This window comes from Caretta caretta, chromosome 10 (genome assembly GCF_965140235.1).
Source record: "Caretta caretta isolate rCarCar2 chromosome 10, rCarCar1.hap1, whole genome shotgun sequence".
NCBI lineage: Eukaryota > Metazoa > Chordata > Testudines > Cheloniidae > Caretta > Caretta caretta.
Window position 1 is genome coordinate 83,350,435 of NC_134215.1, and position 13,583 is coordinate 83,364,017.

A 13,583-nucleotide genomic window follows, 5' to 3' on the forward strand; every position below is an offset into this window, starting at 1 on the left:
TGCTTGGTGCAAAGAATTAGATTGACAGAAATAAAAGCTTTTAAAGCTTTTTAAATATTTTGCAGCACTACAAGTTTCCACCCTAAACTTTGGCAGAATCCTGCACATGTTTTGAGCACACTGCAACATGGAGTTTTAGGGAAGTCAGGAGAGTTTGTATGTGTGTACACACTACGGGTGTGTCCACGCTAGAGTTAGACACCCCCAGCTGGCCTGTGACAGCTGACTCCGGCTAAGGGGCTCGGGCTCAGGGTCTGTTTAAGTGTGGTAAAAAGAAAAGGAGGACTTGTGGCACCTTAGAGACTAACCAATTTATTTGAGCATGAGCTTTCGTGAGCTACAGCTCACTTCATCAGATGTATACCGTGGAAACTGCAGCAGACTTTATATACACACAGAGAATATGAAACAATACCTCCTCCCACCCCACTGTCCTGCTGGTAATAGCTTATCTAAAGTGATCAACAGGTGGGCCATTTCCAGCACAAATCCAGGTTTTCTCACCCTCCACCCCCCCACACAAATTCACTCTCCTGCTGGTGCTAGCCCATCCAAAGTGACAACTCTTTACATAATCAAGTCGGGCTATTTCCTGCATAGATCCAGGTTTTCTCACATCCCCCCCACCCCCATACACACACAAACTCACTCTCCTGCTGGTAATAGCTCATCTAAACTGACCACTCTCCAAGTTTAAATCCAAGTTAAACCAGAACATCGGGGGGGGGGGTAGGAAAAAACAAGAGGAAACAGGCTACCTTGCATAATGACTTAGCCACTCCCAGTCTCTATTTAAGCCTAAATTAATAGTATCCAATTTGCAAATGAATTCCAATTCAGCAGTTTCTCGCTGGAGTCTGGATTTGAAGTTTTTTTGTTTTAAGATAGCGACCTTCATGTCTGTGATTGCGTGACCAGAGAGATTGAAGTGTTCTCCGACTGGTTTATGAATGTTATAATTCTTGACATCTGATTTGTGTCCATTTATTCTTTTACGTAGAGACTGTCCAGTTTGACCAATGTACATGGCAGAGGGGCATTGCTGGCACATGATGGCATATATCACATTGGTGGATGTGCAGGTGAACGAGCCTCTGATAGTGTGGCTGATGTTATTAGGCCCTGTGATGGTGTCCCCTGAATAGATATGTGGGCACAGTTGGCAACGGGCTTTGTTGCAAGGATAAGTTCCTGGGTTAGTGGTTCTGTTGTGTGGTATGTGGTTGTTGGTGAGTATTTGCTTCAGGTTGTGGGGCTGTCTGTAGGCAAGGACTGGCCTGTCTCCCAAGACTTGTGAGAGTGTTGGGTCATCCTTTAGGATAGGTTGTAGATCCTTAATAATGCGTTGGAGGGGTTTTAGTTGGGGGCTGAAGGTGACCGCTAGTGGCGTTCTGTTATTTTCTTTGTTAGGCCTGTCCTGTAGTAGGTAACTTCTGGGAACTCTTCTGGCTCTATCAATCTGTTTCTTTACTTCTGCAGGTGGGTATTGTAGTTGTAAGAAAGCTTGACAGAGATCTTGTAGGTGTTTGTCTCTGTCTGAGGGGTTGGAGCAAATGCGGTTGTATCGCAGAGCTTGGCTGTAGACGAGGGATCGTGTGGTGTGGTCAGGGTGAAAGCTGGAGGCATGCAGGTAGGAATAGCGGTCAGTAGGTTTCCGGTATAGGGTGGTGTTTATGTGGCCATTGTTTATTAGCACTGTAGTGTCCAGGAAGTGGATCTCTTGTGTGGACTGGACCAGGCTGAGGTTGGTGGTGGGATGGAAATTGTTGAAATCATGGTGGAATTCCTCAAGGGCTTCTTTTCCATGGGTCCAGATGATGAAGATGTCATCAATATAGCGCAAGTAGAGTAGGGGCTTTAGGGGACGAGAGCTGAGGAAGCGTTGTTCTAAATCAGCCATAAAAATGTTGGCATACTGTGGGGCCATGCGGGTACCCATAGCAGTGCCGCTGATCTGAAGGTATACATTGTCCCCAAATGTGAAATAGTTATGGGTAAGGACAAAGTCACAAAGTTCAGCCACCAGGTTAGCTGTGACATTATCGGGGATAGTGTTCTTGATGGCTTGTAGTCCATCTTTGTGTGGAATGTTGGTGTAGAGGGCTTCTACATCCATAGTACCCAGGATGGTGTTATCAGGAAGATCACCGATGGATTGAAGTTTCCTCAGGAAGTCAGTGGTGTCTCGAAGGTAGCTGGGAGTGCTGGTAGCCTCCAGCTTTCACCCTGACCACACCACACGATCCATCGTCTACAGCCAAGCTCTGCGATACAACCGCATTTGCTCCAACCCCTCAGACAGAGACAAACACCTACAAGATCTCTGTCAAGCTTTCTTACAACTACAATACCCACCTGCAGAAGTAAAGAAACAGATTGATAGAGCCAGAAGAGTTCCCAGAAGTTACCTACTACAGGACAGGCCTAACAAAGAAAATAACAGAACGCCACTAGCGGTCACCTTCAGCCCCCAACTAAAACCCCTCCAACGCATTATTAAGGATCTACAACCTATCCTAAAGGATGACCCAACACTCTCACAAGTCTTGGGAGACAGGCCAGTCCTTGCCTACAGACAGCCCCACAACCTGAAGCAAATACTCACCAACAACCACATACCACACAACAGAACCACTAACCCAGGAACTTATCCTTGCAACAAAGCCCGTTGCCAATTGTGCCCACATATCTATTCAGGGGACACCATCACAGGGCCTAATAACATCAGCTACACTATCAGAGGCTCGTTCACCTGCACATCCACCAATGTGATATATGCCATCATGTGCCAGCAATGCCCCTCTGCCATGTACATTGGTCAAACTGGACAGTCTCTACGTAAAAGAATAAATGGACACAAATCAGATGTCAAGAATTATAACATTCATAAACCAGTCGGAGAACACTTCAATCTCTCTGGTCACGCAATCACAGACATGAAGGTCGCTATCTTAAAACAAAAAAACTTCAAATCCAGACTCCAGCGAGAAACTGCTGAATTGGAATTCATTTGCAAATTGGATACTATTAATTTAGGCTTAAATAGAGACTGGGAGTGGCTAAGTCATTATGCAAGGTAGCCTGTTTCCTCTTGTTTTTTCCTACCCCCCCCCCCCCGATGTTCTGGTTTAACTTGGATTTAAACTTGGAGAGTGGTCAGTTTAGATGAGCTATTACCAGCAGGAGAGTGAGTTTGTGTGTGTATGGGGGTGGGGGGGATGTGAGAAAACCTGGATCTATGCAGGAAATAGCCCGACTTGATTATGTAAAGAGTTGTCACTTTGGATGGACTAGCACCAGCAGGAGAGTGAATTTGTGTGGGGGGGTGGAGGGTGAGAAAACCTGGATTTGTGCTGGAAATGGCCCACCTGTTGATCACTTTAGATAAGCTATTACCAGCAGGACAGTGGGGTGGGAGGAGGTATTGTTTCATATTCTCTGTGTGTATATAAAGTTTGCTGCAGTTTCCATGGTATACATCTGATGAAGTGAGCTGTAGCTCACGAAAGCTGATGCTCAAATAAATTGGTTAGTCTCTAAGGTGCCACAAGTCCTCCTTTTCTTTTTGCAAATACAGACTAACACGGCTGTTCCTCTGAAACCTGTCTTTAAGTGTGGTGTAGACCTTCAGGGTCAGGCTGCAGCACGAGCTCTGGGACTCTCCCTCGTCACAGGATCCTAGCGCCTGGACTCCAGCACAAGCACAAACATCTACACCGCTGTTAAATAGCTCCTTAGCCCAAGACCCGCAAGCCTGAGTCAGCTGGCCTGGACCAGCTGCCAGTTTTTAATTGCTGTGTATACAGACCCTTGTCCATGGGTGGTTAACTGCTCTGTACATATACTGTCATATATGGTCATGAGGAAATTGACTCTTCACTTTTAAAAAAAGAGAGCAGGCTAGAGTGTATGACTATACAGAGCTGCCCAGACTGTTCACTGATCAGCTTACATGATGCCCTGCTATTTAAATAGATAAATCAGTCAGGTGAATTGAGGTAGCAGAGGAATTCTCATAAGAATGGGGAGGTTTGGGGATGTGGGAGGAGTTTGGCAAAGAGTTAGGTCAGCCAAAGCTGGTGGCAAAGCAAGAGTTTATTTTCTGTAAAATATTTTTTCTTTGACATTTGACTATTTTTTAAAAATGGAACTTTCATTATGTATATAAATTTCCAAAAAGTTACATTTTCATTAAAAATGTCCATAGAACATATATTTTCATTTACTATATTATATATATATATATAACCTTTTTGATTTTTTGTATTGCCATCTTTGATGGGTCATCTTAATCACAGATTGGATTTTTAACTAAAAATCATAATTTCAAATTTTAAAAAATAATTTTAAAACTAACTTAAAAATAAGTTTTGGTTTTAAATTATTTACCAAAAACACAACAGAATGAAAAGGTGAAAAGGTGAACGGAAGAATGTAAATGATAATTGGGAACTGTTTAAGAAAATATTTTACTAGATGCCCCAAAAGCCACAATTCCACAATCAAGAAAGAAGGCTTCATGATCAAAAAACCAACTTATCTTAGAGGGGAAGTGAAAGAAGCTATAAAAAAATTATATATATATATATATAAACAAATGAGAGAAAGGGGACATTTATAGCAATGAATATAAATTAGAAACATGAATTGTAGAAAATTGATAAGGGAAGCAAAAGGATACAAGTAGACCTTTATGGCCAGCAGTGTTAAGGACAATAACAAAGAGATTTACTAAAATGTATTAGGAACAAAAGTAATCCTAACAGTGGTTTCTCCATTGCTAGATGGAAATGGTAGAATTGCCCATAATAATACAAAATAAGCAGAAGTGTTGAATAAATATTTTTGTTGGAGGGGAAAAACAGATGAAGTATTCATATCGGATGATGATGAAATTCTTTCCATTTCAAGAGTAACTCAGGTCAACAGGTCTGGATAACTTGCATCTAAAAGTTTAAAAGGGGCTGGCTGCGGAGCCCTCTGGACCATTTATGGTGATTTTCAATAAGTCTTGGAACACTGTGGAAGTTCCAGACGGCAGGAAGAGAGCTAAAGTTGTGCCAGTATTTTAAAAGGGTCAGTTGGAAGAGCTGGGTATTTATAGACCTGCCAGCCTAACATTGATCCTGGGCAAAATAATACAACAGCTGATATGGTACTCAATGAATAAAGAATTAAAAGAGGGTAATATTATTTATGCCGAATATGGGTTTATGTTTGATATCTTTTTTTGATGAAATTACAAGTTTGGTTGATAATGGTAATAGTGTTGTTGTAATATATGTAGACTTCTGTAAGGCATTTAACAAGTTACCACATGACATTTTGATTAAGAAACTAGAATGATCCAAAATCTATGTGGCATACATTAAATTGATAAAAACAGGCTAATGATAGGTCTCAAAATGTAATTGTAAGCAGGGAATCATCACTGAGTGGGTGTGTTTGCAGTGGGTCCCACAGGGAACAGTTCTTGGCCCTTCGCTAGTTAACATTTTTATCAGCGATCTGGAAGAAAACATAAAATCATTCCTGATAAAATTTGCAGATGACACAGAGACTGGGAGAGTGGTAAATAATGAAAAAGACAGGTCAGTGATCCAAAACAATCTAGATCGCTTTGTAAACTGAATGCAAGCGAACAGCATTGATTGCAATATAGCCTAACGCAAAGTCATGCTGCTAGAAACAAAGAACGCAAGCCATATTTACAGGATAGGCGCTGCTAGCCCAGGAAGAACTTACTCTGAAAAAGACTTGTGGGTCATGGTGGATAATCAGCAGAACATGAGCTCCCAGTTCAATGCTGTGGCCAAAAGGCTAAAGTATGTTGTTAAACTTTTCCTCTGCTTGTTGGTTGCCACCCCTGTGAAGTTCCTAATCTCTCCCTCCTTGTGCTGTCCTGATAGTTGAGATCAGCCTGCTGGGATCCCCTAGATTCAAACGTCCGGAGACTGGGGCCAGAGCGTTCTCAGTGGAGGTTTTCTACTCTGGAACTCAGTTCCCTTGTGCCTTAGCTGTCTGAGCTTTTGGACCTTCTGCGTACAGTGTTGAGGCCACCTGTTTTCTCAGGCTTTGGCGTACGTAATAAGGAATGGGCTACAGACATTGCTCCTTGTTCCAGTTGTGTTTTTATGGTGACAGCAGGGTGGTGCGAAATAGGCTTGGATCCTGCTAAGAGATGTTAGTACGTTGTAACATGTTATTTCAGTTCTATTTTGTAACTGGTATAAATGCCTGGCAATGGGCCCTTGTTGTTATAAATAAACTGCTCCTTGTGCCAAGCACATTCCTTACTCCAGATTCACTCATATTTTACATTTCTAAAGAGCCTGTAACCTACAGTAAACGGAGGCTCCGTCCTGCCCTTTGATACTCAGGCAGAGGCTGTGAGCTGCTGAGTCAGCAACTGATAAATGCAGGGAACCTTGGGGCTGACTAAGGATGGAGAAGATGCTTCACTGGATCTGTCCTCCACACAGGAGCCCACGGGAATTGTAGTGGGGACCATAAGCTCTTTGCAGTCCAGGACTGGCCCTTGGTTCCCAATGGGGAGAGCAAAACTAAAACATCATGAATTGATTTACATTTAGAACCAAAAAGGTATTTGAAAATCCTTCACTGACATGCTGAGAACAGAGTTCAAGAAACCAGTGTTTTCCCCATAGCATTAAGCATACATCATATGCACATAAAGCCAGAATAAAGACACACACCCCTCCTGCAATGCCACCCCTACTTGTCCATCCATCCATCCAAGTTATTCATACTGCCTTCCTTCACCATAGTGTGTGGGCACCTCACAATTTGCAATGTATTTATCCACACAACACTCCTATGAGGTAAGGCAGTGCCGTTATCCCCATTGTACAGATGGGAAACTGAGGCACCAAGAGACTAAACGACTTACCCAGGGTCACGCTGGCAGTCTGAGACAGAGCAGGGAATTTAGTAGGGCTTGTGCCCTAATCACCGGGCCAACCTTCCTCTCTGTTCAACCATGCAGTAGAAACACAATCTTGAACTCTGTCTTAGTATGTTCATGAGAACGGGCCTGTTTTCCCCATATTTTGATTGAAAATATTAATACACTTGTTCTTTTTAGTATATGGGCCAGTGACACGAATGGCCCATGTCAGAGCTTTCACTGGTCAACTAGGATTTCTCCAGTGTGGGCGAGCACCCAGGGTAGACGGCCAGTGTGCCGGCTCTGTGCACATCTCATAACCAACCCCCGCACTGTGTGCCCTAGGGAGAGGATGTGACCTCCACTCCACTCACTTCACTCCCCAGCTGCCTTATTGGTCCCTCAGAGAGCCATTCATAAGTGCCAAGGGTTAGCTAGGCCCTTAACAGCATGGGGAACTGCGGAAGCACAAAGTTGGCACCTAATGACGTTTGCACAAATGTAACGTACCCACCCCCATACACACATTCACATGGGTCTGCCCCCAAGCACAGCTTGGCCAGACCCTACATATAAACTCTGCAAATAGTCTGAGAAGTTAATCTGTGCAATTCACCTTGAATTCTGATTGCCTTGCTTTGGTCGCTATAAATTAACCTCTTGCCCAAACTGATATATTGTCAACCCAAATATATGGTATTTCTATTGAAATCCCCTGTGCTTAGGTTTGCTTTTCTAGTTTGATTATGTAAGGGACTTTGTAATACATGACTAATGCTATATACATCAGTTATAATGAAGCATAATGATCTGCGGCTCATTCAGAGCAAGTGTGATGTTAATGGAATTACATATTAGGTAGGATAATTTCACTGAACTTATTTCCAGTTTGTGGGTCTCTTTTATACTGAATATTGTCAATGGGTCCATTATGTGCTTTTCCTCAACCAAACATCTTATTAATCCTCATTTTTCCATTTACCAGGCCCGCACCCTTTATTTAACAATCTCTTTCAAGAGAAGGGGCAGAATTCATGGCAACTGCAGTTGGGGCTATTAGATCATCTTATCCAGTCCTCTCCACAAACCCCAACTCCACGAAAACTTTCTGGCCAGCATGTAGGCCAAGTTTCAGCCTGAAGCAAAATAGGCCAAGATATAAATACACCAGCAAAATGGTTTGTAACAGAAATATTATAGGCTCACTACCAGATCTTTTTTTTTGTAATATACAGATTTCTTGGTACTGTATATCTAGCCAGCAGAACTAAGTGCCATTATATCTAGTAAAGCACTCCTGAGTCAAGTTGGTTGGAGAAGGTACAGAATTTTTATTAATTGCATGAGCACGCTGCTCAGTTGAAGTGTTTTCTGGCTTCTGGTTTTACAGGCTCAGAGAGCTAGCACTGATATTAGCATAGTCACGCCCATGCAAATATTAAATCATCTCATTTGCAAAGCCACTCCCATGGTTGTATGGTAATGCATGTCCTTGCTGTAATTTAATGACTACTTTCAGAGGAACAGCCGTGTTAGTCTGTATTCGCAAAAAGAAAAGGAGTACTTGTGGCACCTTAGAGACTAACCAATTTATTTGAGCATGAGCTTTCGTGAGCTACAGCTCACTTCATCAGATGTTTACCGTGGAAACTGCAGCAGACTTTATATACACACAGAGAATATGAAACAATACCTCCTCCCACCCCACTGTCCTGCTGGTAATAGCTTATCTAAAGTGATCAACAGGTGGGCCACCTGTTGATCACTTTAGATAAGCTATTACCAGCAGGACAGTGGGGTGGGAGGAGGTATTGTTTCATATTCTCTGTGTGTATATAAAGTCTGCTGCAGTTTCCACGGTAAACATCTGATGAAGTGAGCTGTAGCTCACGAAAGCTCATGCTCAAATAAATTGGTTAGTCTCTAAGGTGCCACAAGTACTCCTTTTTTTTTTAATGACTACTGTTTCTCATGCTCTCGTTTCTGATATTTTCATTTCTTTTTCTTCTCTAGTGCTCAGTAACATGTGGAAATGGAACACAAAGACGCCTTGTTTATTGCAGTAACAATACTAGGACAACTTGTGATCCTACACAGAGACCACTGTCAGAAACTACTTGCTCCCTGAAGCAATGCCAGAAGAAAATAGAAAATGCCAACACTGACTGGTCTGGCAGCGGATCTTCAAGCAGAGAACTATTTAATGAAATAAATTACATTCCCAATCATCACATTTCCCACTTCAGCCCCTCAATTCCGAATAATCCAAAATCCAAAGACAAGAATGTCATAACTGAGGAAGATTTTTCAAGCAGCAGTAACAAAAAGGGAAATGTGTTTGTTGATGATTTTTACTATGATTATAATTTTATCAATTTCCATGAAGATCTGTCCTATGATCCCCTGGGTGAGAAAGACATCAAGAGTGAGGGGTTTAAACCAGATGCAGATGGCGAGGCAGCTAATAACCTGGAGGATTCTAATGAAACGTCTCCTAACATTCCATATAATGTAAAACCAGAAGGAGAACGCAATGAAGGAAACTCAGCAAGAAGTGAGACAAATACTTCCGCAGATGTGCATAATGAAGAAAAGGAAAAAGCTGGGATTGGAGACAATAAAACTCTCTTCAGCATAACTGAAGAATATGAGGATATCAGGACATCTACTGCCCACTACATAACCCCCTCCTACATTGGAGAGGAGGAGGAGGAAATGCATATGCCACTTTCTGAAGATCAGCCATCCACTGAGAATGGAACAAGACTTTATTCTATAAACAGCCAGGATAATCTGCCCACTGATAAAACCCAAGGAGTCCTGCTGACAAGGACCATTTCTGAAGAGGATGCAACAGTCACCATCCCCTCTATCAGTTATCCTTATCTGGCCATCCCCACTCCACCACTGCCTGTTGACAAGGGCAGTGCTGGTGGAGAAGAGATGTATGACATTTGGGGAAGTACAGGAGAGCCTGGAAGCAGAGAAGAGGACAGTAAAAGCACAGAGGTTCCTATTAACAATGACAGCAAAGATCATGGCTTGGCTGGTATTGCCCGGCCAGGCCAGGAAGATACCAATGAAATGGATTTGGTCATCATTGATGATGGTGAAACTGACTCCAAAACCAAAGATGAAAAAGCAAAGGCTGGTATAACCGCAACAGTGGAGAGTGCAGATGTGAACAGGCCCGCACATAACCCACCTCCCCAGCCAACGACAAATGAGCCACTGCATCCTGCAGCAAAGGACACCCCTTTCCTCTCCACTGAACACAGATCTGAGCAGGAAACAGGAGGCACTAGTAAAGACACTGACCCCACTATGGGTTCATATAACTCAGATAACAAAGAACCGGACGACCATACATCCCATGCAGAGGATGTACAGAACCAGCTAGATGATTTCAGTGCTGTTTCACAGACACACAACCCGCAAGCAACCACCATGATAGCTCTTCCCCTGCTGTGGTCCATGCCCCCCCACATGCATGAGCCATCCACACAAGAAAGCAGGACACTTACATCAAACAGTCTAGCCCACCAGGGTGCCCAGGCACCAGCCGTGCCAATATCCTCAGATCCAAACCCCACAGCTGGTCCAGAAGGGACGCTTTCAGCTTTGCCAGCCAAGTTAACCACAGCATGGTGGGCTGAGAGGGAAGCAAATGAAATAAAGACGACTCATTATACAAAGGATGTGTTTTCTGATGTGCCTGGGGCCACCCGCGCAGGCCCAAATGAAAGCACGGGCCCGGATGAGAGCTCGCCATGGGGCACCCAAAGGATATTTGCTAATAGGGATGGAGAACACGGACCATCTCTCCCCATGCCCAGCCTTCCAGACCGGCAGCAGCAGGAGGCAGAAGCAAAGGAGGATTCTTTCCTATTGCTCCCTGCTACCGGAGCAGCCACAGTAAAGACCAGCTGGGAAGTTGGGAGCTGGAGTGAGGCAAGTACAGCTGAAACCTGTGAAAAGAGTAACCCAGGCACCGTCTGGCAGATGGGCCCATTCCTTTAGCAGGGCTTTGTCGCGCGGGGCGCTCTTGTTGGGCTTACTGAAAAGGTGCTTGTTTCACAGATCCATTCTTTTCCTTGGCCAAGCTCCATTTCCATGTGTTAGCAGAAGGAATCAAGTGGGAAGGGTGCTAGTGGTACACAGGGGTGGTGCACAGAGGTGCCCTGTCCGGGGGTGGAGATCAAGAGCAGGAAGCTGGCCAGAGCTTCCCAGTGCACGGGCGAGCACACTCACTGTTACGCTCCTAAGGGACGTGGCCTGCCTCCCCTGCACACACTCCAGCTCTGCTGGTTGGTGCACAGGGGGTGCTGTTGTACCCATCCCCGTTGGGGCCGTATGCTCCCACTGAAGCAGCCTGTGCCCCCCCAGCACAAAGGCTGTGGTTAGACCAGCCCTTCCATTGGCCTCACAAGCGGGAGAGTAGGGAGAAGGCTCCATACTCCCTCCCACACGCTGTGCAGCCACTGGAGGCCTAACCCTAACTTAGCCCCAACTTGGTGAAGCATGGAGCAGCCTGCACAGTCCCATTGTGCACAAAGCCTCACAGGGAAGGGTTATGTCACCCCAAGAGCCAGCCCTCCCCAGCTCCCGAGCGGTGATGTGGCCCAGCCCTCCACTTCGCCCAGCGTCTACATATATAGTACTGCAGTGCGCCAGCAGGCAAGAAAACGTGCTCCAGACCACAAATGGGCTTCCAGTTCACTTCCACTATTGGTATTACTGGACCGCACGGGGGCCCCGTCAGGTCAGGGCCCTTTTGTGCCAGGCACTGTACAGACATACAGTAAAATGCAGACCCTGCCCCAGAAAGCTCGGTTACACCTTTGTGTGAGAGAGCCTTAAAACATGGTAAAATCACAGGGATTCTATTCGCATCAAGACTACAACTTACCAGAAAAATCATACAGCACTGAGTCTGCATATTGAGCTACTGTCGCTAATTATTAGTGTCCCTTTATTGTAAGGCGATAGCTTCCTATGACTATTCTTTGGGTAGACTTTGCAATGACATACAAATGGCTGATGCAATTCATTGCATGGTAATGAAGTGAGAGTCAAAAAAGCGCAAAGAAAACATACATTAGTGTGCCTTTCTGCTTCCCCAGAATAATCTGAATTTCCCTCCGCTGCACTTTCTCTGTCAGGAATGTCTTTTACAGAGCTCCCAATGTGCAGTGGGTCTTATCTGCTCAGGGACATATATGTCACAGCAATGAAACAGAATTACGCTGGTTTAACTGAGAGCACAATTTAATCACATATTCTGAATGTGGCTCATCAGTTCCTGATGCAGGGCTAGAATAATGCCCATGTTCAATGACCTTTTTATACATCTTGTGTGCTTGATTGTCTTAGACTGATATTAAGGATTGTCCCAAAATTCTTAAGTTCTGTACCCAAACTTCTCAAGAGTCTCCTTGTAATTAGGCTTTAGTGCTGCATAACCATGAGAATAATGTGTGCTCTGGAAAATAAGATGCAAGAGATAAGCCCAGAGAGGAGAACAAGATGCAGGCTCTACACTTTGGAAGGGGACTGATAGGAGAGAGAAGTTTATCAGAACTTGTATCACATAAAAAGACTTGAGACGTGAACTACAAAAAAAAAGGAATGCTTGGCCTTAAAGGAAATGAGGAGGAGTTTCTTTCCAGAGAGCAGTTAAACAAATGAAGCCAGCAATATTAATTAAATGAAACTCTAAAATTAACCAGGCTAAATCCAACCCTGTTCAACTAAAGACCCTGGAGCTGCACCCACTTACCCCGTGACTTCATGGCCCAGTAGGTGCAGCTACTTCCTAATCAGTTACAAACTCCTGGTGGGTAATGCCAAGTAACAGTCAAATACATGGCTCTGTAAAGCAATACAGAAGGCAAAGCTGGAGTGGACAAGAAAGAACACAGTGTCCCAGCCAGAGCAGACACAACTAGAGTTATTCTAGAGAAGCTCCTTTCCTACTCTTCTTCCTCCCAAAACACAAGGAAGCCTGAAGTCCTCTAGGAATTGATTAGAGAATGAGACTCTTGCTGGGGAATTTGTAAACTAACACAAAGACTTCTCTAGCAGGGATAAAGTTCTCGATCAACTTCTTTAGGATGGTTTAAATGTTCTATAGAAAGGCTTTCATTCTCTGTTACATTCTGTGGTTGTGATTCACTGTTGCATTGACAGAGATGTAACACCACTGACCTGCAGTAATCCAGTGGTGAACTGGGCCCTGCAGGTTTTAAGGCACATTTCTGCAGAATCCCATTTAATTTTTATTGCGTCCTTGTGATTTCATCTTTGTCAAATTCCATAGGATTTTTCCATGAAGACAAGTTGTTTGCTTTGCTGCCTCTGTAGCTCAGTACTCCCTGATTGCTGAGCTTTGGTTTCTGTGTGTGGGTGGAGGCAGGGGTTAATTTTTACTCTGTGTTACTGACTGTGTTCCAGTGTTCCACAACCTGTGGCTTAGGAGCTAGCTGGAGGACAGTGCATTGTAGCACAGGTAAAGATGAAGATTGTGTTGCTGCAAATAAACCTGTCCCTGCTCGAAGGTGTTACCTGAGACCATGTTCCTCGTGGCGTATTGGAAACTGGAGTAAGGTAAACATAAAGATATTCAAACCAAAAATACGGAGGGTATTTGGACTTCCCTTCTCCTTGCCCTTTATTG

The 13,583-nt window shown here is 44.1% G+C and overlaps 1 protein-coding gene across 2 annotated transcripts in view; it reads left to right on the top strand.

Moving 5' to 3' along the window:
• ADAMTS7 (ADAM metallopeptidase with thrombospondin type 1 motif 7) overlaps positions 1–13,583 on the top strand; it is a 145,045-nt gene that overhangs the window by 85,100 nt on the left and 46,362 nt on the right. For both annotated transcript variants that reach the window (XM_048867455.2, XM_048867456.2), the window contains 2 exons: positions 8,921–10,858; positions 13,361–13,513. In XM_048867455.2, coding sequence (XP_048723412.2) covers positions 8,921–10,858; positions 13,361–13,513 — 2,091 coding nt within the window. The remainder of the gene's footprint in view (positions 1–8,920; positions 10,859–13,360; positions 13,514–13,583) is intronic.